At 39.9% G+C, this 25,911-nt stretch overlaps 1 protein-coding gene across 7 annotated transcripts in view; it reads right to left on the bottom strand.

Annotated features, from left to right (window-relative positions):
* Window positions 1–451: 451 nt before the first annotated feature.
* satb2 (SATB homeobox 2) overlaps window positions 452–25,911 on the bottom strand; it is a 67,289-nt gene continuing 41,829 nt past the window's right edge. For 5 of the 7 annotated variants that reach the window (XM_036575952.1, XM_036575866.1, XM_036575777.1 and 2 more), the window contains 8 exons: window positions 25,431–25,533; window positions 23,638–23,688; window positions 22,205–22,788; window positions 20,871–21,083; window positions 20,162–20,248; window positions 18,053–18,205; window positions 12,908–13,102; window positions 452–2,560 (listed from right to left, as the gene is read on the bottom strand). In XM_036575952.1, the coding sequence (XP_036431845.1) occupies window positions 1,937–2,560; window positions 12,908–13,102; window positions 18,053–18,205; window positions 20,162–20,248; window positions 20,871–21,083; window positions 22,205–22,788; window positions 23,638–23,688; window positions 25,431–25,533 (2,010 nt within the window). In that variant the 3' untranslated portion in view covers window positions 452–1,936. The remainder of the gene's footprint in view (window positions 2,561–12,907; window positions 13,103–18,052; window positions 18,206–20,161; window positions 20,249–20,870; window positions 21,084–22,204; window positions 22,789–23,637; window positions 23,689–25,430; window positions 25,534–25,911) is intronic. The other 2 variants (XM_036576210.1, XM_036576296.1) reach the window with 1 other exon arrangement.

Genomic DNA, 25,911 nt, shown 5'->3' with positions numbered 1-25,911 from the left:
TAGCAGCTGATTCTCAAAAGCAAATCAGGACCCCGGACCCGAGTGTCACTATGGTATTCACAGAGGCTTTGCAACAGAGGAGCCATGTTGCTTTGTACAAAAGTCCATTTCCAGAGATGTAGATCAACACAGGTTCCCATTGTGGATACAGAGTTTCGATTGGCTCAAAAAATGGATTGTCGAACATTTGTAAAAAATAAAAAAGTACATTTCCTACGTTTCTTTTTATTTTTGGATTCAACTCCAGGTCCGCCTATTGCCGTTCTCTTTGGAAAAGTATGTAGTGTAGACAGAACTGGCAGTATACAACGTCACAGGGCTCACTCAATAACTTCAGTAACTGCTTCTAATTCTCTCGTCTCTGTTTTGGCAGCGTTCCCCTCTTTCATAAAGTCTCTCATTACCAAAACAACAGCTTCGAGCCAAAAGCTGATATTAGACCATGACAAAAACCAAAAATAACAGCAATGACAGCAAGAACAACCATAATAACAATAATAATAACAATAATAATAATAATTGTGGATAAAGATAGCAATAAATAGAGATGTGGAGTAAAGTGTGGGTAGGTGGTTTGAAATTAGGACACTGTGGGTGCCAGTAAGAGAAAGAGATGAAGGAGGACTGGGAAGGACGGATAGGAGGGAGGGGCTACCGCACATAAAGCGACTGACTGTTGACAGTTGCTGGATATACTTTACTTTCCTCCACTTGGTCAAAGGCAGATCGAGGCAGTCAGACTGCACTCATACTTTTTAAAATCTTGTTACTATCACTCAACAAACTCCTATGATTACATCCTTTTCTTGACACTTACTAGCCTTTCTAAGTGCAAAGAGAGTACAAAGTGATTTTGTGACGAGACTTCTCACGTACACATTATTTGTACAAAACAAGCACTCAACATTTTTGAACTGACAGACGGAGGTGTCAAGGGGAGTCCATGTAAGGCGTGCATGGGTACCAGGGTAAAGCGGCAGTTTGTCCAGCCACATTGGACTATTTGGAATGATGTGGTTATTTGTAGGAGGGATGGCTCTATCTTCAAAGGGCCTGCTGGGCTAACCGTGGACCTTTCAGTAGACCACATGTGTTTATAGTGGAATTGATGGTCTAGGCTGATGTATACACCCCAACCTTCATCACTACCTCCAACCCACCCACCAATCCATCCAACCGCTTAAATAGCCAAGCACAGCCACCTCTTGGAGACACAAAGAATGCCCCATCATAGAGGGGAGGAAGAGGGAAGCCACAGCCACCCACCAGGCTCCTTGATCAGGCAGGAGTTAAGATGTGTGGGTTCCTGTGGAGTTCCATGGCTCATCTAAAGCTCGTCTAAAGCTTTGTCTCTGTCATTACATGGAACACTGTAGAGCTGGAGGAAGGAGGGTGGGACAGTGGTCTCTAATGACAGACCCCCTAGATTGCGGGGTCAGAAATTAAGGAGTCTTTTGCTGAGTATGTTAGGGACTTGTTGAGAAACTAGCCTGAATTTCACAATGTGGCTTACTGCCACCTTTGCTTGAGAAATCATGAAAAAAGACGATCACTTGCAAGTTTTGGAAAAAGAGATTTACTTTTCACTTTCCACAGAGGGTCTGATTCTTGCTAACCAAAAATGAATGATTCCGGGCTGCTAACATCAGTTTTCCTTCATTGTGTTGCTAGGGCAACATTCAGTGTCTGATGGCACTTTGTCTGTGACCCCTCACCTCAGGTGTTTTGTGGAAACACTTTTTGTTCCACAATTATCAGTATCCAAATATAATCTTGTCTAATTTTGGCTTTCCTTTAGCAAGTCTTCATTTGACCCTGTGTCTATTTCTTTTAGTCTTTGAACTGCTTTCAAAATGCAACTGTTTCAGTTATAGCCATTTCTGTTCCACTCTCCTCTCCCCAAACCTTCCCCCTCTTCTCCACAGGTCGAAGTGCTTTATCTCTGGTACTCAGCCTGGTCTCGAGGGTTGGGGGACGAACTGGAGGGGGGCAGGGAGCTAGCCCGGGTGGACCCTAGAGACCCACTCTTGTCCTTGGTCTCATCTTGGCCTGAGGTGGAGGATGGTGTTGAGGCAGAGGCAGCAGCTCCTGCTGAGGCGCCTTCTTGTCCACTGTAGATCTCCTCGTGGCCGTCTTCACTGGATTCTGCATCCTCTGAGCCAGAGAGCAGCTCTTCATCGCGATACTCAGCAACATCCACTCCACTACCCTCAGCTCCCAGCTCCTTCAGCCGGCCATGGTGCTTTACGTGGTAGCGTTGGTTCTGGAAGAACTTGACAATGGTGTGCTTGGGCAGGTCTAGCTGGGCTGAGAGGGTATGGATGGCCTCCTGGTCAGGGTACAGCCCCACATCCTGGATGAAACTCTGCAGGATGCCCAGAGCTTCCAGTGAGATCTTGGTGCGAGAGCGGGGCTTTTTGGCAACACTGCTATTTCCTCCAGTGCTGCCGCTACCAGCACCAGTCTGAGAGTTCTCCTCCATCCCAGAGTTGGGGACTGGTTCCTCACTCCTCATGGGTGAGTGATCCTTCAATGGTGCAACAGGCTGTCTGTGGAGTGCCTGATGAGAGAGAACAAAGAACCGATTAGTGGGGTACAGTAACCCTGCATCAAAAAAGACATGCTGAGTCATAGCTGCAGGACAATTCTGATGAATTAGTGCTGCAGTGCCCCACAGGACAAAGGTTTCCTTCAATGAATATTCTTCCAGTGCCCCTAGAGCTCTTGACCGGAATGTGTAATCACCTCTGGTAAAATTCCAACCACACTCCCCTAGGTTCTGACTGTTTAACCAAGTGTATTACACAAATGGCACTAAAAAGTTTCTTAAGGCAATATTGACACTGAGATCATTAACAGCATCAGGACTCTATGTTCAACCATATGGAGTACAAAGAGAAGTCAGACAAAAGCTGAAGGAGGATAAATATACACAATACCAAAAATAAAGCACATGAAAAAGAAAACTTATGAGAAAAATATGTTCCATGATCATTTAACAACCAATGACAAGAGACTTTTAAATCTGTCAAGTTCAAAAGGAACAAATCGGATGGAGAAAGAGAGTATGTGGTAAATAGCATTGAAGTTGTAAATAGTAAAAACGTGGGAGGAGGGAAAGGGAGTAGTGTTTCTGAAGCTGTGGAAGGTGCAGCATGTCACAGCAGAGCTATCGAAGTCTGTGGCGCTGTCCCGCTGGGTTTATGACCAGGGTGGGGTGTCCAATGCCTCCACGCTGGAATGCTAAGCTATAAATCTGCGGTGCATTAAAATTAAAGGACCTACATAAAGATAATAGTCATTCGCCCTCTCTCTCTCTCTGTCTCTCTCTCTCTGTGTCTCTCTCTCTCTGTTTCTCTCTCCCTCGCTTGCTCTCTCCACTCAATAATAATAGGGTATTTTTTTTAAATAATATTGAGGGCAGGCCAGACCATGAAATTGCTCCGATTTCACTTGTGGGGGCTTTCTGGGGCTTGGTGCTTTATAGGAAGTGTGTAGGTTTGTCGTTTTTTTTCTTTCTCTTGCTCCATTTTGTATTATTTTTGATGTCTTTGAGAAACAAACAGAGGCTACAAAAAGAATGGAGAAACTGGTATGGGAGTGGATTTTAGAGACATGAACGTTACAACTGGCCACATGGCACTCCATGCAGAGACCACACACATCACAGCACTCAACTACAGTGCAGCACACACACGGTTTTATACAATGGGGTAATATACATGTCTGATACACACACACACCTACACACACACACACACACACACACACATATATTTTTTTTATTTGAATTACCTAGAGAACTGTGCAAAACTCAGAGACCACCCTTTATTTGATTAATGAAAGTAAAAGAAAAAAGGAAAAAAAGGGACTTCTAACATCTGTGCAAGACCTGGCAGACCACCAAAACTATCTCAATCAGATAAACAGTACTTAAAGCTTTAATCTTTAAGAGAGAGGAGAAAAGCAACCCCACAGGTGTTTCTGTCCATCCTTCCACTGTGAGAAGAAGCTCAACCCTATGAGTCTGAAGAGTAGATAGAAAATTCTCATATTACATTTAGTTGTTCAGGCAACTGTGTAATTTTCTATTAAATTTATCTGCTTTTTTCCTGATGATGAAAAATAAACAACTTGGCGGCTTTGACTGGAAATTAAATAAATGAAGGGTCTCTGACTAAACATTGTAAGTCAGCCGTTTTTTTTCTGGTTTGTCCTGACTATTGTCACAGCTACTGGTTCCGACTTTAGTCCCTATTGCTATTGGTTCCTCATGAAGCTTAATCCCTATGACTCATTTAGGTTCTATACCTCAAATCACATACACACACATGGTCAACACACAGTCTCATTCTCTCACTAATAATCATGCCCATGATTGTGGCAGAAGCCAAGCAGAAACCCAAAGAGTGCGCCGCTTGCCCAACAGGCCGTCCACAGCAAAGCGCTCTAATGGAGGAGAACGCTAATGAAGAGAGTTCATGCCAAGCCAGAAGAATGACTCCATCTCCAAATCAACCCCATTGCTGTTAAAGTCATGAAGTCAGCCCCCCTCGTCCCCTCTGTCCACTTCATTTACTGCTCCCTCTACGTCTCCTTAACCACAGCGTCTGCTTTGGACAAACGGACTTTCTGCCCTCACGCACTTATGGCATAATTCAATATTAAACCCGAACCATTCCTTGTGTTTTTTAATTCCAACCAGGGATGGGTTTGTGAGTTCATTGCATTAAGAGAAAAAAGTTCATTTTTCTTTCTTTTTTTAATCAGGGCAAATTACAGCACAGAAGTATGAAAGAATTATAGAACATAAAACATTCAGTTGATTCTTAATGAGGGCAGGTCCTCCTGAGGGGATGCAGACCTGGGGTACGACGGCTGTGTTGCCACCGGAGACACCATTAACACATAGATAAATATGTAATGATGATAAAGACACTTTTCTGTTGGTTTCATTTTGCATGACTTCACCTCCCTCAATTATCGGCGTGCATGCTAATTTTCGTTTGCATTTGGCAATGTTGCAATACTTAGGGAGAGGATGAGTCACTGTAAGTGTGCATTTGCTTGCGTGTGTTTGAGCACTTTGTGCTACTCTGTGAATGTCAATATATAATTATCATCACTGTCATGCAAAAACCTTGAATCTCCATTTTTCTAGGTATTTACCTTTTTTGCATAATTTGAAAACTCCTGTTTTCCCTTTGCATTGTTTCAAGATTTTTTGATGAACGGACTTATAGAAATGGTTAATGTTCCATTGACTATCATTACAATTTTTTTTTTTCCTTCTCCTATAAAGCTACCATTTGTGGTACAGAAGTTACCATTATGGAGATATAAGGTTTTGTTCTGACAGTGCCAACATGTTAAATATTACCATAGGATAAGGTCAATGATCTCTGCACGGATAAAACAAGTACAGCAGATGCAGTTTCATTAACTGAAGAAGCCAGTGGGACTCTAAAGCAGCTTTTCATCATTTGAGAAATATTACTAAAGTTCAGCCTTTTCTATCTCAGAGCGAGGCAGAGAAAGTTGTTTATGCGTTTGTTACAAGCACAACTGATCACTGTAATGCTCTTCTTACTGGACTTCCTAAGAAAACAGTACATCTTCTACAACTCATACAAAACGCAGCAGCACAGATCCTAACCAAACAAAACAGAGAGCTCATATCATTCTCATTTTGAAAGAGCTGCACTGGCTACCTGTAGCTTTTAGTATAGATTTTAAAGTTCTGCTACTAGTTTTTATGACTCTCAAGGACCTAGCACCCGCTTACATCACAGAATGTCTGTCTGTTTATGTTCCAGTGATCTTAGATCTGCAGGTACCTTCTGCAAATACTTTCAGTTAATTACAGAAAATGTGGAGAAGCCTCTATTGGTTATTATGCTTCTAAACTGTGGAACGTAACTCCACCTTTTATTAGACAGTCACGCTCAGTACACACTTTCAAGAAACATTTAAAAACTTATCTCTAACTTTGCATTGACTTTATCACTTTATTATTATTATTATTATTATTATTATTAAATAGAATACAAGAGAGATGATACAGACAGGTGACAAATTAAAGTAGAAATACTAAGAGAACAATACATGGCTTGAATGCTTGAGCCCTATGGTGAGGGGTTTTATTGCTATTATAGTATGATTGCAGTACATAAACTCTTCAAACGCATATTTGAGAGTTCAGTGGCGTAAAAAGCATAGGCACTGGTCTCTGCAGACCAGTGAAAAAAGTATTTTGGTCATATGAATCATCCTTCACTATATTCTCCTCAACATAGACAACATATGCTATGGCATTTGCAGTCATCAGATCTCAATCCAACTGAATACCTAAGAAAGACTGAGGCCTGTGATAGCTGGCACTCTTCACCTCCATCATTAAACACCAACAGACCAAATATCTTCTGGAAAAATGGTGTTCCAACCATGCTGTACAGTTTCAGAGACCCTTTATTTTTAAGAGTGTTTATGTGTTTGAGTGCATGCACATTATCAGCTCCTTCTCCAATCCAGCACTCAGTGGGGGTCTCAGGGCACAAGGCAGGGTCCGGGGGGGCAATGCCCGGCATGCAGCAGCGTCCAATTTAGCAAAAACAAAAGAGAAATTATTCATAAGGAGAGTCCTGCCAAATGAGCAGTGGGAGGCACTTACGGCCACGAGCACGGCACAAATACTGCTGAGGAGGCTAAGGCACATGTCCGGGTCACTCACACAGAGTGTGTGTACACCCTGTGGGTTATGCTCATCCCTCTGTGTGGACCCCAAGGCCCAGTGACTAAGCTCCACAATCATAGACTGGAGTCATGAACTGGGTTGAAAAGATTGTGAAACTTATAATCTCCAAGATCATTTCACAAAGCAGGCACAATGACAGAATACAATACAAATGCATATTGTCACTGTCGGAATAAAATCCTGTATCTTCGAAATGGTAAATTTGTTGTAGATAATAAAAAATAATCTTAATGTTTAATAGAAGTTAATGGAATAAGTCATTTTCAACCATTTCTTTTTGTCCAATCGTTATGAAATTTGACAGAAAATGCAGAGTAACTGTAAACTTTTAATTATGAAAAAAGGAACAAAATAATAAAGTTACCAAAAATGTGACAAAATTTAGACACAAGGTATTTGCGCCACAGCAACAATATCTAGAAACAGCTCGCCATACCACTCTGTATTGGGTAAAGAAAAAATAAAAGGTGCCAAAAAGGTTATCGGGAGTAATGCCACAGAAGAACCACTTTTGGTTGCCTAAAGAACATTTGAAAGAATAATTTGTTAGTTCATTGTTTCCTGAATTCTTTTTGTAAATGTGAGTGTAAATAACCTTTTCTTAAACTGTAAAGAACCTCTAAATAATGTAAAGGTTCAATTCTGATTAAAGAACCAAGAATCCAGAAAACCATGAAACTTTAATTTTAAGCGTGTGAGCATGCAGGACCAAGTACAATCACACATTTTTCTTTTGGTAGTTGGGTTATGTTGTGTTCCTATATATTACATATACAACGCAGACTCTGTACTGACAGGTTCCAATCTGCATTTCTGACTTTTTCAGTTTGTTTCAATGTCACCAAATTCATGGTAAATATTCATATTTTTTGGACTGGTTTGACTATTTTGAACTAGTTTAAAAAAATGACTCTTTTCAGCTCAGTCTTTAGAAATCATCTTAGAATTGTCTTAGAAGTGTATAGATCCAATACTGAACACAAAGACCTCCTATGACAGTCAGTTATAAATACACTTTGTAAGTCTTTTATAAGACTTTTTAAGGATCTGTCAGAACCCTGTAACATCAAATTACAATATCTAACCGATGTCTAAGGCTTAAATCTCTGGCAAATCATTTATTGTCTATATAGAAGCAAGTGGTCTGTAATCTTACAGATACTGATAAACAAAAATTGTCCAGAATTCTGGACAAATAATTAACCAAGAACATAACTTAAAAATGTGTCTGTGTCCATGTGCCGTACTATTAATGGTGTGTAAATGTGTGTGTGCATTAGCAGCTGGGACACATGTGTGGTCTGTGGTGGCAGGCTGGCTGGAGCCAAGGGGATGCTGGGTAGTTCGTTCTGGGGAGGGGCCCTCATTACTGTGTCAAGAAAACAACAACAGCAACAGAGACACCCACAAACACACTGACATGCATACAGACAGACAGATCTACACTAGTTCTACTTCCTTTTCAAAGATCTACATCCCTTTAAAAATGACACTGAAAGTATACCCTTCAAACTGCTTAAACTGCTAAACTTGTAGTGCTCCTTTCCTTATAAAAGAGCGGCTGTAGAGTCAGGTCTTCTAGCCCAGTGTTTGCGGAATGTACTGAGAGTTAAAGAACATGGCTGCTCTCGGATCAGCCGTAAGAGCTGGGATAGAGCTTTATTTTTAGCTGTCTCTGTCCTCTGCGTGGTGGCTTGTCTGGGCCTCATGTCAGAGGAGCCCTGGAATGTGTTAATGGAGCGACCACAGTTTCCTTCCTGCGATGAGCATTTAATACCACGCAAATACATAAAGAACGAGAGAACAAGTGAGAAAGAGAAGGAACTGTGAAAGACTTCAGAGAACTTCAAGAAAGACATTAGCCTTCAAACAACTGAGAGCTTTAATTAAGGACACCATGACACATAGAACTCCGAGAGAAGCTGCTCACAAGTGCTGAAACACGCCCTGTGTCTCCATTCGTGCACTGTACATTATACATTATGTTCTTACACTATCCACTTTGTCCAAAGGGTAGCAAATTGGAAAAGACAAATTGCCACTGGAAGAATTTTAGGTTGGGGGAGCTGACATTTCAAGTATGTACAGACTGATATTCATAATAAATCCTACAGCAAGTATTATTTTTTCCATTTAACTGAAGGGTTTGGATAATTTGCTTGTCTTGAGAAAGTCATCACTAGTGGGTATATATTATTTATAATGCAAATGCTATAATGCAGAACAGTGCTACACAAATCACAACCGCCAAGCTAGGTAGCTTCAACAGTGCTTCACTGCATCAACAACTTTGCAGATTTGAAAATATATAAAAATACAAGTGTCCTACAAAATGCCAACATACAATCATATGCAGAAGTCAAATTTTCTAAGTGAAACACATCCTCTGCACATTTTAATGCACAATTAATGTTTGTCTGCTGAATTGAATATATTAGAAAAAATGATAAAACATAAAATGTGGCCTGTGCAAACATTTAATATAATCCTTTGGTCTCTAGTTTGCATCTGTAGTTTCTCTTGTGAACATTTCAAACTGCTTCCTTTAATGGTGCTGGCTCTTCCACTACATATGGCAGCCTGTGAGTTTTTAGCAGATCTAGTACATCACCTAGATGTTAAAATTACACTTGTATTTCTCAGTGTGAACTACTTGCACTAGTCCATTATGGAAGTAACTGATTTGTGAAAACTGTTGTGCAGTCATTTTCAGTGGTCAGGATTTCAGAGATTGGGTGGAATAAGGGTGGCAAGACCAAACTAAGGGGTGGCACCACCTAATTATGTACAGGACAAACATGCATTTGCCCTGTATAGAATATCTGCTTTGTCCACTGGTGATACATGAATGGCTAATGACAATGTATTGACTTCATATTTGCTCTATGGTTCCTAATAAAGCAACAAGGTCCAATACAGGAATCTGCACTGACTGTAAAAAGACCACAATGCATCTTCAAACAATTATTTGTTGATCAACAGATTCCACCTGTTCTGATCTACAGTTTACAGTCAGTAATACAGAAAACAGTGATTAGCATGCCATGGGGTCCTATAAGGTGCTGCCTTGATACTGTTGTTCTCCATGTACACCTCCAACTCTCCTGCACATCAACCTCATCTGCCTTCATATAAAACTTTTTAGCTCTCTGTTCCTCTGTCTCAGCCTCCTTCAATCGTTTTTTTGCATTTTTTTCTCTTTTTGAGAAGAAACCTGAGAGTGTTTCTATTTCTCTTCATTTGATTCCATACAGCACAGGAAAACAAGTAAACTTACTATGACTACGTGTCTAATTAACTTGTGGTTTTAGGATTAAAATAAAGATATAAACTAGCATTTTCAGAGCTAACACTAGTTGGTTGACTATTTATGTAATTTATTTGTGCTGATGTTACTATGACTTAATTAAACAGGAGTTATACTTGTGTAAGCTAATGCTAGCCAGCATTCACAGTGTGAAAGGTGTTTCTGTACTTCAGTGTGTGTTTTATAGGCTATACTGTAAAAACCACTCACCTTTATTCAAAAATTCTAGATAATGATCATGCCAGTATACAATCGATCTGACTAACTGCATGTCCATGAGCCAGTCAGAAGAACAAACAGCAATATAATCATAAAATGTTAATCAGCTTCCCTTTGAGAAGACATCTAAATCAAAATATATATAATTAATCCATACTATCATATATATTTCCAAAACTCAAGTATTATTCATTCCTACACACGCACCTGCTCTTTCAAGCACATAATCTTAGTAGAAGGACAGCATAAGAATAAATAGAACATGTGCCTTTGTACATCTTATAGTATTATCCTATTTATATGCAAGGTCTATTCTGCCCAGGAGATCTCCTTAAGCGACATGCTGCTTTTAGCTACTGGGTGCTGACTTTGCTTCCCAGATGTGTCAATTCCTTTATGGTCAATATGGTGCAATAGTTCATGGCCAAAGCCACTGTAGAGTAACCATAGTGACCAATTACAGTGAATTCCCATGAGTCACACAGCGTGTGAGTGCGTGTGTGTGTGTTCTGGCTCTTCCCGTCATTAATAATATCAGGGCTGTGGTGGTACTGTCTGTTTGGGTGTGTCCTAATGGGGCATTTCCTACTGCGCCCAAATCACATAAATAAGTACAACCACACACACACACAAACATTTAAACATCATTTAAAGCACCAACATAAAAAGAGAGCAAAGCGTAGAGAGAGAAGAGGAGGCGGAGGACAGAGCCCAGTTAAAGAAAAAAGGCAAGAGACGTCTTTAAAATTTCTTTTTCTATTTCTATTTCTTAAAGAGCCCTTAAACTATGTCTTTTTCTTTCTTTTATGAAATAAAAGAGTCTGATGAGGTATGTAAACAAATTTCAAAATGTATCATTATACTGCATATAGTCCACACAGTCAATATATGGAAACTAAGCCACAAAAACAGTCTATTTTGAATGTTTTGTTTTTTTTTAGCTCCAACTCATTTACATATATTTGCCTATTCAGGCTGTAGTAGTTTAGCCCTGCCCACTCACACTGAAATCCTAAGGAGTGTTTCAGCCAGTTTTTGAATAAGGCACAAAACAGGGCTGCCAATCAGAACAGAGGTCATTTACGTACATCAGTCTGAAAGGCAGAGTAATAAAAACGGCCTGTTTAATTCTATGAGGTAAAGAGAGGTAGGACAAATTAATTATGCCTAAAAATATAGGATATGGGCCTTTTAATGCTTTTACACACCGAACTTTTATTCATGTAATTTTTTTCGAAAACATCAATAAATTAATCTGAAAGTATACCTGTCAATATATTGTGCACCAAATGCAATTTTTCAGCATTATAAAATGATGGAATATTATTATTTTTTGCCCTCTGTTTCATTTTTGCAGACTTTTACAGTTGACATGAACTCACTGACCTATCACGGATGTTTCTGATGTTGGCATAGCAACAACCAAGAAGATGGATCGGTTATGTAAAAGCAACTACAACATTTTTTAGAAACCAAATAATGGTGTTAGCAGCTCAAACTGAGTGCCAGACTTTCAAGTTGTATGTGAAAGCTCTCATAAATTTCCAGCTGCTGAATGAGGAGATGAATCTCTTTTTGCTCTTTTCACTTTTCCAAAACAAAAAGTAGCCCAATTGGATTGTTTGCCAGTTTTATGAGGTTGTCGTTTTGCACTTCAACGCATTTGGCCTCTTTGTTTGCCTTTGTGGTGGCACAAATAATGCAGCATTATTTTTTTAAACTGTCACATTTTACATTAAATGCTGCTCAATATGAGGTGGGATGGAAAATTTAAATAAAAAGACATCCCAGGAAATGTAAACAATTTTAATTATATTGTGATGCATAATTTTTGGCCAAACTGGCTATTAGTAACGTCGCACAGTGTGTACAGTGTGTGTACAGTTTTGATGCGATTCAGAATATTTAGCATTTTTGTGTTATGTATGTGCGTCATGATTGATATGAATGGCCTTTAGGGCTTTATCATTTACCATTCATGTTAATTCAGGAATATTTTATAAGTAAAATTAATTAATATGGTGCTTAGGCAGGGTGTGGAGGTTATAGAACAGAAAGCATTGATCTGAATATCAAGTGTTTGGGAAAAAGTAGATTTATGTGTGTACCATTTGGGAATGCATGCATTTACATATATGAATGTATGTGCATGTGAGGGTCTGAATCGTATGTGTCCTTAGTGTATACTGTAATGACCCTGGCTGGCGAAGGGGAAAGTCCATTTAATCAGGACTGTGTTATTTGGATCTGTGAGCGTGTGTGTATGATTAAAGAGGCCTGGGTGTATTAGGTTATTAGAGGTTGGCAGGGGTCCTGCATTAGAGGCCTTGATAATATAACAAAAGCACCAAAGAAGTGTGTGCGATCACACAATGAAACACAATGAAGCCTCCCTTTTTTCCCCTCCACAGTACCATTAGAAAAATGGAAACATATCAGAAACCACAAAATGGGGCAAACCATTTAAAGGACAATCATTGCAAAAAGTTTTTTTCTTGGGTTTTCTTGTTGTTCACCATGATATGCTATTGATTCCAGGCTCCCACAGTCAAAAACCACAGTTCTAAAAACCTTCATAAACTGTGGTTCCAATGAATGTGTAAAAGTGACTTTTGACCAGTGCTGACCTGAGGGTCGGAGGGCAGGTGGAGGACGGTGTGCAGGCGTTCACTGTGATGATGGCGGGACTCTTCCTCATAAACCATGTCCCGGTCGGCCTGGGGGAGTGCAAGGAAACGACGGATCGTACACAGATTCTCCCACAGAGTCCTGTTCTCTGGACTGGGGCTCTCCTTCCAGCGCAATAACTCACACAGCCAGCCCTGAAAGAGAGTGAGAGAGAGAGAGAAAGAGAGAGACAAACACAAAGAGAGAGATGTTCTTTATGCTATTTTTCTCACATGATTTGTTTTTATTAAATGAAATTGAAAGTTCTTAAACTCTTTCATGTTCCAAATGTTCCTTTTTCATTGCTCTTTGTTGACTATGCTTTGGCAATACTGTAAGCAAATATGGTCATGTCAATAAAGCTTATAGGTCTGAATTGATATATACGGTCACTTATTAGGTACATCTACCTTGTATCTACACTCACTGAAAATTTGATCAGATCCACTTGCCATATAGGTGCACTTTGTAGTTCTACAATTGCAAACTAGTCCATCTAGTCTATAGTCTATAGTCCATCTGTTTCTCTGCATACTTATCCCACCTTTACCCCAAGCATCAATGATCAAGATCCCCACAGGATCACCACAGAGCAGGTACTACTTGGGTGGTGGCTCATTCTCAGCACTGCAGTAACACTGACATGGTGGTGGTGTGTTAGTGTGTATTGTGCTGGTATGAGTGGATCAGACACAGCAGTGCTGCTGTAGTTTTTAAACACCTCAGTGTCACTGCTGGACTGAGAACAGTTCACCAACCAAAAATATCCAGCCAACAGTATCCTGTGGGCAACGTCCAGTGATTCAGTAGCAACAGATGAGCTACTGTCTCTGACTTTACACCTACAAAGTGAACCAACAAGGTGGGAGTGTCTAATAGAGAGGACACAGTGTTTAAAATCTCCAGCAGCACTGCTGTGTCTGATCCACTCGTACCAGCACAACACACACTAACACACCACCGCCATGTCAAAATCACTGCAGTGCTGAGAATGATCCACCACCCAAATAACACCTGAGAATAAGCTAATATTTGCTTTTCACAACATTCTACACAAAGTGACAACTGTAAAACATCATAGAGTGAGAGGAGGGAAAGGGTGAGAGATAGAAGGAGAATGGGCCTTAGCCATGTCTCAAATCAAGCAGTTCTTTAATGCAAATCAGATGTTCACTCTAGAATAGTGGTTCCTGTCCCTGTCCTATGGGCCCCCCAGGTGGTACACATTTCTCCTTCATTCCTGTATGTTGAGAGTCGGATCAAAAATATGGACCATCTGGGGGACCCTGAGGACCGAGTTGGAAACCACTGCTGTAGAAAATGTATTGTAGTGTTGTGTGATGCTGAAGTGTAGAACATTACACACTGTTTGCACTCAGATGGCTTCAGGCTGTCATTTGCCATGGATAGGGGAGGAGCCATTACAGGAAACTACTTGACACTTTCATTTTTTTGAGCTAAGGTTTTGGAAAATGGCCAAGAAGAACAATATAGCTCTTTATCAGACAAAGCTGGTCATGGTTTAAAATTAATATGCTGATTAATATGAGATTAATAAAATGGGAAGGGCAAAGGAGGAGAACAGGTGAACCCCTCCTTTGCCCAGAGGTGGATAAAAATTTATGCATTTCTTTGTGTGCTTTAGTTGCTCCTCAAGAACTACCTCAGGATTAATGCTGTTTTTTTGTAAAAGCCTTAATCTTTAATAAACTAAAAAGCATTCCTGCCACTCCTTGATGCATTTGTAATCATTTCATTATGGGACTTGGATGTGAGTAGGATGTGGGAATGAAAATAAATTCATTAGAATAAAGTTTGCTGTGTACAACCAGGAAAGGAAGCTATGAGTGAGTGAACAAGAATGAAAGAGAGAGTGAGTTTGAGGGCTGAGAGTGAATGAGAGACTGACATGGAACAAGAGAGAAACTGAGACACAGTAGGAACTAAAGAGTGTAATGGAGATAAAGCAAGAAAAAACGACTGGGAACAGGACAGGGAAAGAGGCGGAGGTAGAGTTAGTTGAGCGACAGTGAATGAGACCGTGAAATGGAGAGAGAGAGAGAGAGAGAGAGAGAGAGAGAGGCAGAGTGACAGAGTTAAAGAGGAGTAAGAGAGAATGAGAGTGCAATGGAGAGAGAGAGAGAGAGAGAGAGAGAGAGTTAGAGAGAAGTGTGAGTGAATGAGAGAGTGAAATGGAGAGAGAAGAGGAAGATTTGATTATCTCTGCTAGACTAGGTCAGTCTTTGACACCAGCTGTTGTGTGCAGCCAACCTCCTCCAGCACCCAGTGTTAATAACCTGATCAGTGCTCTTTTCCTTTCCCTCTCTCTGTCTCTCTCTCTCTCTCTCTCTCTCTCTCTTTTTGTCCCTCAGCTCCTCCTGGCCAGCTGCAGCAGATGGACGCGTTCAGCCGTGACCCCCCCCCACCCGACCCCGAAACCTGGGAGACCCTACTGCATCTGCCACACACATGCACACAAACACACACACACACCCTACTACATCACTGCTGTACTAACATGCTACTCACAGACCTTTGGGTCGAGGTGGTCACACCTGCAGACTCAGAGTTTACAGTGCTTGTGTGAATGGGCCGGTACAGCGCTGTTCCTGCTCAGACTGTTTCATGGGAAGAATTAGGCGCAGCTGGGCACGGGATCAGATTTGACTAAATCAATTATCTCTCTTTGCTCTCAAATGGGAGAGGGACCCACAAACGGTCCAGCAGAAATATTCCTAAATCAACACTCACAGATGAAAGTTGAAAGACACCATCAGTGCTGTTCAAGGCCTGCATTTTTATAAAACATTTTGGTCTCTTAAGCTATTACAAAGACTTTTGATGATTATGCTCCTGCTTGCTGTGATCTTGTAATAAACAAGATGTTATCTTCATAAAGATGATATATTTATATCCTGGTGCGAATGGAAACACTCTTTTACCCATTCCTTCACCATGACTTAAGAATAACTCAGCCTGCTACAACCTGCATTGTAGTCCATGGGATTGCTGAATAATATGTCTTAGGTCTGGGATTTTAAGGAGTTGAACAGCTTTTTCAAACTTCTTTTTCTGTATTTCTTTAATTTAATATATTCTGTAATTTAATGTATTCATAATGCTTTATACATGCATTTATAATGTTATATGGTATACATAATATCTTTGTACCTGGCAAAGCCTGTATAATTGCTCATAAGCATTATATGACTTTATAAATTCAGGTTCCATAATCCATTATAATATCTGTTCATAAGAACATTGTAGACACTAATATCGTAACGCTACGCCTCAAAAGAATTATCTATGCCATATAACACATTATAAATATTATGATTCATAGGAAGTGTTACCAAGGTAGCTAGCTAAATCTTAGCCCCAAAATTTGATGGCTACTCTCACTATTGCTCCTATTCTTACCTACTGATAGTGATCTAATCTGAATCAGCATGGTACGGTATATCTCCGCACACTGAGGTGAGTGTGAAGGGCAGAAGTATGTCGCCAGTAATCACGGCTATCTCAGTGGCGCGGAGGGAGCACAATGGAACATCCCTCCAATGGGCCGATCTGATTGTGGGTGAGTCACAGTGGGAGAGATCTTTGGTATGGATCTACATGAGAAGACGGCGGGTCATGGTGGGGCATATGGAAACCATTTTGATGGCCATCTGCAACATAAACCATGTTTATCTGCCACTGTTGTTTACCAACTGCAGAGACATGCTTTGATCAGATACCAGGAGAAGACTCCCACCTACTGAAGAGCAACCATGGCTCAATTTTATGTTTCATGTATATTACATTCAGCTTTATTCAGTTCCTCTACTGTGGGAAAGAATGATGCAATGATTGTGTGTGATTCATTACACATAAAAGTACATGTAAATGCTAACAAGCGTGTTTGTGACCATGGAAACTTCAGGGTTTATTATTTAGTTATTAGTATTAATACATATTATTCAACTGCTATAACTACTATATCACTACTATGAAAGCAGCTTGTTACGTAAAACTCTTAAAAAGCTTTCTTGGCTTGCATTGTAAAAAGAATTGGTATAAATCTAAAAAAATGACTATGTGGTAACAAGCAACTGAACTAGTTATATTTAACTCAAAAATTACTTTGATTGAAAGAATCACTTTTTCAAAGTCTTTATTAAGTTGAATGAAAACTAAGTCAATTTACTTGTTACCACATGAAACAAGTATTTATTTTAGTTTGAACTGATGAACATTTTTTTGCAGTGAGGATGTATGGTTCTACATAACAATCATTACTGAACCATTACATTATGCAGAGGTTCTTAAAAAATGGCCAGGACTTGCCAGGGGCTTTGGTGGGTCTAAATCTCTACTACGCATACCTGTAACTTATCTTAACATAGCTAAGACGTAATTCAGTTCAGAGGAAAAATGAAATAAATGCAAAGCTCAGCAAGAAAGGTCTACCAGAGTGCTTGTCTCTCCTTTCACAAGAGTGCGAAATACATTCAGTGAGCAATCTTCACTAAATTGCTTTCTCATCTATCGAAAAATATTTAACATTATTTTTTTTCCAAACAAGTTTAAAAGGCTCCTCAGATTATACAAGTATTTTCAGAATAAACCATCTTATCAAAATATATTTGATGTGTCTTATTTTATTTTATTAGTTGTCTGGACTAATCCTGGTAAAACATTTAAAGGTAACCACTGTCCCCATTCCCTTATGTTTATTTGTTTATCTTTGTAAGCAAGAAATTTGATGTAACTAGACCTTTTCAAATTTTAACTGAAATATCCCTGTTCTATGGTGTCACACCAAAGAACCCTATTTCATAAAGAACCCACTTTTATTTTTAGGAGTGTAGTCATAAATTAATTGAACTAATGGGTGCACATATGGTATATTTAAGGGATTAATATGAAACATACTTAGCCAAACTGCCAAAGATGTCCTATTATGAACATTCACACCAGTGACTTTGAAACAGTTTGATAAACTCAAACAGTGACAGCAGAGAAAGTTTCACTTCTACAGGGAAGGAATCTGCTTTGAAAGGCTTATCATTAGCGCACGGAAAGTGGCGGTTTGGGTAAGTAGACGCTGTATGAGGTCTTACCTGGCTCTTGTTGGCTGCCACCTTGGCGAACAGTGCCTGAGACACCTTGGCCCGCTTCATCTCCTGCTGGATCTCGTCATAGATGGACGAGGTGATGTTGACCAGTGACTCGAGCTTCAGGGGAAGATCAGGGTTTGGACCAGAGGGCTTGGGCTACAGGAAGCCATGAGTGGGGGAATTCAGAAGACAAACACAAAAAGTTGTTAGGAAGATTCTTGAACAAGTGCAATGCTCAATATTCCTGAAATATGCATGTCAGAAGATGGAAACAGTCGGCGTTGTATCGGCAATGCACAGAGGAAGGTGCATTCAGTAGAGAAGTCATTAAGGCACTCTCTTACATCTGCTTTGTACTTTATGTTTGAATTATGCTGTATTGATTTTAGGGTGCCGTGTTTTTTCTCATGCAGCGTTTGAAGTTGTTCTGCAGGCACAGGCAAGTTAATCTCACATTCCCCAACACAAACGATAGCCAGATAACTGTTTACAGACATAATAATAATAATAATACACAACTGCATTCCTACAGACTAAAGAATGAGCACTCTGTCCTCATATCAGAGAGATTCTGTTATCTGGTCTGTTTTATTGATGGCAGCCCTCAGTTTGAAAACAGTCCCACTCAAATGACCCACCGTGACACTTTTGTAAAGAAAAAAGTTCTAGGTCATTTACTTAATATGAACATGTTCAGACAGGATCAGAGTCATGCTTTTTTGCCTGTGTAATTTTATCTTTAAAAGATTTCTGGCAAGTATATTATTTAGTCTTTTCAAGAACACTAAAATGCCATACAGTATCTGAAGCGCACTACTATCCCCTTCATCACGTGCTGTATGTTTGTGCAGTCTATATACCATCCAACAGTTTGGAATGATTGTTCAAAAGTTACGAAAATAATTCTACAATGATGCCAGAACTAAACAACTTAATAATATTTTTTTAGATGTGTCCAGAATAATGAACAGAGTTGTAGATAATTCTAGAATTATTGGTAAAGCTGGATAATTTTACATGTAAGTTATAATAAAATTAACCTTGAGAATGCCTTGTATTTGGGAAGTGGCGCTCAAATCTCAAGGCAGAGAAGTTAACAAATTACTGTAAATAGAAAACTACATATATTATTACATATCGCTGTTGTTGGAAGAAAACCTCATATCTCCAAAATGATAACTTTACTGGAGTAGGAAAAAACCTACTTTACTTTTAATGTAAGTCAATGGAACCAAACTTTTTTCCAAGTAATTTTGGGCTGTTTCTTTTGGTCTATTCATCATGAAATTTACACACAATATACAGGGCAACAGGCATTTTCAAATTATGTCAGAAACTGAAAAACAACAAAAATGGAGATACGAGCAGCGATATATATTATTAATAAACAACTTTTTGATGTTATCCTGATGTTAAACTTAATATGAAATAAATAATTAGTGGAGTCTTGCATATGGATTTTTTCTATATTGTGTTATTCATGTTGTTATTGAATAAAATAACTGCAATTATTAATACGACAAGAATTTTAAACTTTTGAATGGTAGTGTATACTGCACTTCAGTAAATATGATTGTGGTAAAAACACAATAAGGTTTTGCAGAGAGGACTGTGGTAGTAAATGTTCTGGTGCTTTTATAATCAACTACACACTCTCAAAGAAAGATGCCAAAATACGTTATTTGCAGTGATTCCATAGAAGAACCATGTTTGGTCCCCTAAACAACTTTTTTTAGTGGATAGTTCTTTAAAGAACCATTTTTAGATGAACAGCGTCTTTAAATTTCAAAGAACCTGTACATAATGTTAAGGTTCTCTACTAAATAAAGATTTTTCCTAGAACCATACATCTAAACCAAGCACCATTTAGGAACCTTTGCTTTTAAGAGCGTAGATTTGGAATTCATCCAGAGTTAACAGATGCTAATTAAATAAGGTGAATTAAACATATTTCTGATCTTGAACATGATCTTCTTCTATCTGAATGATGACAGGACAATACAGCAATTTGCTACACATGCATGAAACAATATTTCAACATATCTTCAACATATTGGCAGACCATTGTGAGGACCAGTGAGCAGATGCAGAGAGAGTTGATATGATCCTCACCGAGTTAGTGATTTTGGTCTTATTCTTCCAAATAGATGCCCAGGCGTCAGGGGTTAACTGTTCATCCATGCTGCGCTCCCACACTTTCTGCATAGGGCGGCATGGGGAGCCATTAGCAACGGCACATTTTTAAAACAGGAAGCAAGCCCTTCACGATTATATGGCATCATGACCAAAATACTGTCATGATGCCATATGTTACTGAAATTTATTTAGACTAATTTGACCTGTTAAGGGCACTCTCTTAAAATGCAGTATGGTTTCAGTGAGTTATTCATGATTTAATCAGCTTGTCAATGGAAAAAAAGTCATATACTTGATACAAAAAATGTTCAGCATGCTAAGTTTTCCATCAAATATAACCTATTAAAAAACATGATGTCTTGAAACACACACACCTTCTATCAGTCTAACCAAAATTTAAATAGGTAATTGCTTTCAAAGTATAGTTCTGAACTACTTTTTCTACCCTTATAACTCTGCTTAGGCCCTACTTAACAAAACCCCGGTGCAGCTTATAAAAAAGCAATGATGTATAACCCAAATTAAATAACCAAACAAAAACATTAGACAGAAGCCACAACAATCTCAAAAGCATACAGATAAACAATGAAAACTCAGACAAAGTGCAGGTTCTGCAATTCTAGGTCAGAAAGAAAGAAAGGGGTGGAAGGGTGCTAGGTTTGATATAAGAGGGATAATGATGCACCTGAGAGAGACGGTTAGCCCCAGAGACAGAGTTTGAGGTTGGGGGCAGGCCTACAGGGGGGTTCATGCTGCGCTCACGCTCTTCCTGGTAGATTCGGTCTCGTTCAGCTTCAGGCAGGTTGAGGAAGTTCTGCATGGCCTTGAGGTTGACCAGCAGAGATTGAGAGGCTGTTCTAGGGTCTTCTTCTTTCCGCAAAATCTCAGACAGAAGGCCCTGTAGTTCATAAACATGCATTTTGTGACCTTGTAATCTTGACCTCATAACTCCATTTTTCTTTATTTTTTACATGGAAAATGCAAGCATTGCCAACATTGGATCATTGAAATGGATCAAAAAATTACTTTAAACAAAATTTTGTTAACATTAACACACACTAGCAAAGTTAAAAAAGTGTTCTTCTTTCGTCTATAAAAGTATAATTTTGGGAGATATGAGGTTTTGGGTGGCTTGTGCTTGATGCTAGAAAGCCACATACTAACTTGAAGAACTAAGAGACAGGACTGAGAACTTCATCACAGAAAACAGAAAGGTAGAGGTGGAAATGTATATTAAGTTAGACAGAAGAGAGGAAGACCTTCAGGCATCTTTAACCCTCACCATTTCATAACGCCAAATATACAAAAAAAAAACAAAAACAGAAAGGCCAAGTTCTTGTGAGAATACACAGTAAATCCTACTTGGTCTTCACCTGCATCACATCATCTACCGCCCACACAGTGGCTGGGCTCTAATGGGGCATAATTCTGGCCTGTGGATGCTCAATACGCCAGGTGTGTGGGCTGCTGAGAGGGAGGGAGAAGAGACTGTATATGGCCCAGGGGCTGGAGCCACCATGCTGGTTTTCAGTGAAGTGGCCTGCAGATCTGAAAACTCTGACCTGACTTTTCACTCTCACATTTCAGCTAACGTTTTAGTTCACTGCTAAATGATTTGCATGAATTAAGCAAGTGATTGCATTTAATGCAAGTGACTGAGCCAAATAGTTTGAGTTTCATGGATGTATCAGCATTGGTGGAAATCCAGTCGATAAAGCACCAAAAAAAAGTATTTAAAGTCAGGAATGTGATGCTCTGAACAATCAATCGCACTATTGGTTGTTTTACAGTGTAAAATTATTTTATTATTATTTAGTCATTTTTATCTCCTTAAAATTGTTATCGCTATCAGTGACACCACTTTCATACCAATCAAACCCTATTATGGCCTACTAAGTGGAGCTTTTCTTTTAAATGTCCTTCTCTTCAACAAGGCATCAGTTTGTAATCATGTTCATTTCCCATGATAAAATAAATTTTCTTCATCACTTTCCGTCCATCCAAAATATGTTACTGTACCTGTGTGCGGTTGAATGCCACCCTGGCAAACACAGCTTGTGAGACGCTGGCTCTTTTGAGCTCATCGCGAACCTTCTGGTAGATGTCTGAAGAAACTTCCGCTGCTGAAGGGTTGGATCCTGGCTCTACTGGTCCCCCAGACTTGCCAGGCCTTGGGATGGGTGGGTGGTTGAGGAACTGCTGGTTAAGAGCCTGTGGGTGCTGGTGGGCCAAGAGGCGGCTGACTGCAAGCTGCTGGTTGATGAGGTGAGCCATGGCTAGCTGCTGCCGCACGAGCTGTGGACTGAGCTGAGGTGAGAGAAGACCTCCTGGACCAAGGAGAGGTTGCAAGGCAGCTGGAGGAGGAGGAGGGGCCACTTGGGCCCGCAGTGGCGGACTGTGGTGGAGCTGGCCAGCATGAGATGAGGGTGGCTGTGGTTGCCCTTGGGAGGGAGGCTGAGACTGAGCAGAGTTCTGAGGTTCTCCAGAGGCAGCCTTCACAAGGGAACCTGCACTGCCCAAAGGTCCCAACTGAGCCAGGCCAGGAAGATGAGGGGGCGGACGCTGTCCCAAAACACAGAAATCCACCAGGCTGTCTCTTTCCACTGTGGAGAGATAAGCGACAATGGAGTTTAAACGGCTTTGAGGGATGAATCCAATGATAGACGCTACCTTCAAATCCTTTTTATGACTTTCAGTGAACAAGAACATCAAAACAATATTATTCTTGACAGCAGTGGTTCCTAACCTTGTTTCTGCGTATTTTTGTTTTTCCTGCTTTGACCAAAATAATCAGGGCTGAGTTTCCCAAAATCATCTTAGAACAAAGACGATCCTTAAATGGTAAAGCGAGCATTACACTAAACACTCTCTCTACCAGTTAAGATGATCTTAATACAAAGAGGCTTCTGGACCCCATTCAAGCAGGGATGCGCTGATATGAGAATTTTGGCCTGATGCCAGTATCTGATAATTCTCATGTACATATCTGCCGATGCAGATACTGAGGCAGACACTTAAACGTTGAAAAACACGGATATCAAGGCACATACATGAACATTTTAAATTGCAGAAATTGGGAACAGCTTCACCTGGATTAGTGTTCCAGAAAACCATTTATTTGTAGAGGGTTACAAATGTGGTAAAAATGAATAAAACCCATACATTGCAGCACAGCAGCCCAGTATCAATGTTCTGCTCTTCTGGAATACAATAAATACATCATCAAATATCAGGTCGACATATTAGCTAAATCTAAATATCTGTCTGATGCCAATATTTTTATAAGCATATATTTTCCAATATTGATATGATTCAGATATAATCATGCACCTGTATTTACAAGTTCATCCTGTGTTGAAGTGGGTGAGTAAAAGCTAAAAAATGTGTAACATGCTCCAGGACCACAGCTAGGAACCACTGCTTTAAAGTTCTGTTCTAAAATGGTCACAAACCTTTAATTTCAGAGTTCTCTCGGGCTGGCCACATCTTCTCAAAGTAGTCACCTGAGAATCAGAATGAAAAAGAGCAAAATGATTCAACTACGGCAAAAATGTGACCAACAGTTACAATTAAGTATTCCACAATCGCACTCTTTGGTACTGTCTAGTGAAGCCTATGATGGACAACTGAGTCACCCAATGGGATGTCTCTGGGATGCTGCTCACATCTGGCACTGTGAGACTCTGTGTTTGGCTCTGTGAAGCAGTGAGCAGAACTAATAGTGGAGGCTCAGTGTAACCCAACACTGCTTGTTCTGTCAGCATGCTGAGTACTGCTTTATTCTCCACCATGTCTCTGTCTCTGTGTCACTGCGCTTGGGGTTTGGGCGATGCTTTGATCTGTCCTGCTGTGTAATTATGTCGCTTTTTGAGGAGGCAAGGGAAGGAGGAAAATTGTCATAGGCATTTTGATACTAAGAGGCTTATATAGTGGCGGTGAAGGTGGCCTGGTAGTGAAGACCTCCTGCAGCCCCAGGGAGAGGGAGGTGTGCTTTCTATAAGGCTGCATGGAGGATTGTGTTTCTCCTGTTCGGTGTAATAGAGGGCATTAAGAGACAACCTATAACACACAGCACTGGTGGGGCTTTTGTCCTCTGTAGTCCTCCATACCTCAAATTAATTTAATGAGTGAAGTCACTTCAGGGAACTCTCACTTACATGTTGCAGTAGCAGCATGTTCTGGTTCAGTACTCTGTACTGGTTCCATGACAGCACTTTAGTCTATCCCCAAGTATTGGATGGTGCTCTATCATTCCAGTTCCACTGCTCTCCAGTGCAGTGCTGATGCTGGCTGATACTTTGCATTGGCCATGCTGCAGACTTATGTGCAGCTAATCCAGAGCATCCCATTCTACTGGCTGTGCTTTTCTATGGAGACTATACAAGCTTTGCGCCTTAAAGTAACTAAATTCACTAATTAGAATGAGTGTCTCAACACTTTTGCATGTATAGTGTATTGGCCTTTCTCACTACGGTCGCATGGCTATACATCGAATGCATATCCAGTGTATCCAACATACAAATTGCTGAAATCTAAAAAAGTTTAGGCAAACTTCAAACAGGCCTGTCCCAGTTACTACATAAATGCCTGCTCGCAAGTATTTGAGCTGATCGCAATTATTTTTCACAATCGTTAGCTTTCATGATATGTTTATATCACAGCAAACATGATGTGAACTGAGTGTACTTTTATCTATTGGGTTCAGGCAAAGGCAGGTGAAAAAGCAGAAAATGCATTTATAGGGACACGTCATGGTTCTTATGAAAACAAATGTTCTTCCTTCTGACTGGTGCTATAACATGTATGAGGGCAGAACTGAATAATGTTTGTTTATTTAAGCTTTAGTTGTGTCTGTCATCTGTTGGGAGCTACTAGGTATTAACAACTAGGAAAGATAGCTCATCAACCATTCTAGCCACTTTAGCCATCTGCTTTAACAGCTACATACAATGAACAAAAAAGACAATTACATTGTTAATAGCAATTATTTAATTGCCAGCTGATCATCAGCTAAAATTTCATGACTGTGACAGGCTTCATTTCAAGCTTATGACAGGTCAGCAGTGCACTCAACTTTTTTGGTACCAGTGTACAGCAGCAAAGATCTGGCAATGCTGCAAGACAAGCAATGTTGACTAGAAGAAAAATATTTCACTCATCAATTTGTTTGTGAATATCACATTGTGCAATCAGACACAAACCATACAAAATACAGAATATCGCAGGACAGCAGCTTGGACCTTACCTTTAATCTTCTTATACTTCTTATACCAGCGCCCGAACTCTTGGCACTTAGCAGTGGAGACATTAGCGTAGTAGGAACTGTTAACTATAGAGGAGATCATACTCTGGGAAAAGTTAAAAAAGAGGGCAGAGAAGAGAAGATTGTTAGAAATGACAGGAGACAAACAGCAAACTAAGAGACACACATATATTATATATATATATATATGTAATAACTGTAATCTTAATATCATGATGATAAATGGTTCTTTAAAGTGCATTACTGTGGAAAGCCACCCAAGCATGGCTGTGCATTAACATGCTCTGAGCCTCAGCGACACAGAGCCGGGCAGAGACAGAAAGCCACACACATATGCTAGCAATTGATATGAGGATCAACACCCACACAGAGTGCTCCACTCAAACACAGCATGCACAGATACATAAATCTCACTGATTGCTCTTTTGCATGGAAGTGTACATGCAGTGCAAGGCTCACACAC

The sequence above is a fragment of the Colossoma macropomum genome, unplaced genomic scaffold, assembly GCF_904425465.1.
Source record: "Colossoma macropomum unplaced genomic scaffold, Colossoma_macropomum, whole genome shotgun sequence".
NCBI lineage: Eukaryota > Metazoa > Chordata > Actinopteri > Characiformes > Serrasalmidae > Colossoma > Colossoma macropomum.
Note: the sequence above shows the minus strand (reverse complement) of the source record. Positions and strands in the feature narration are given on the sequence as shown.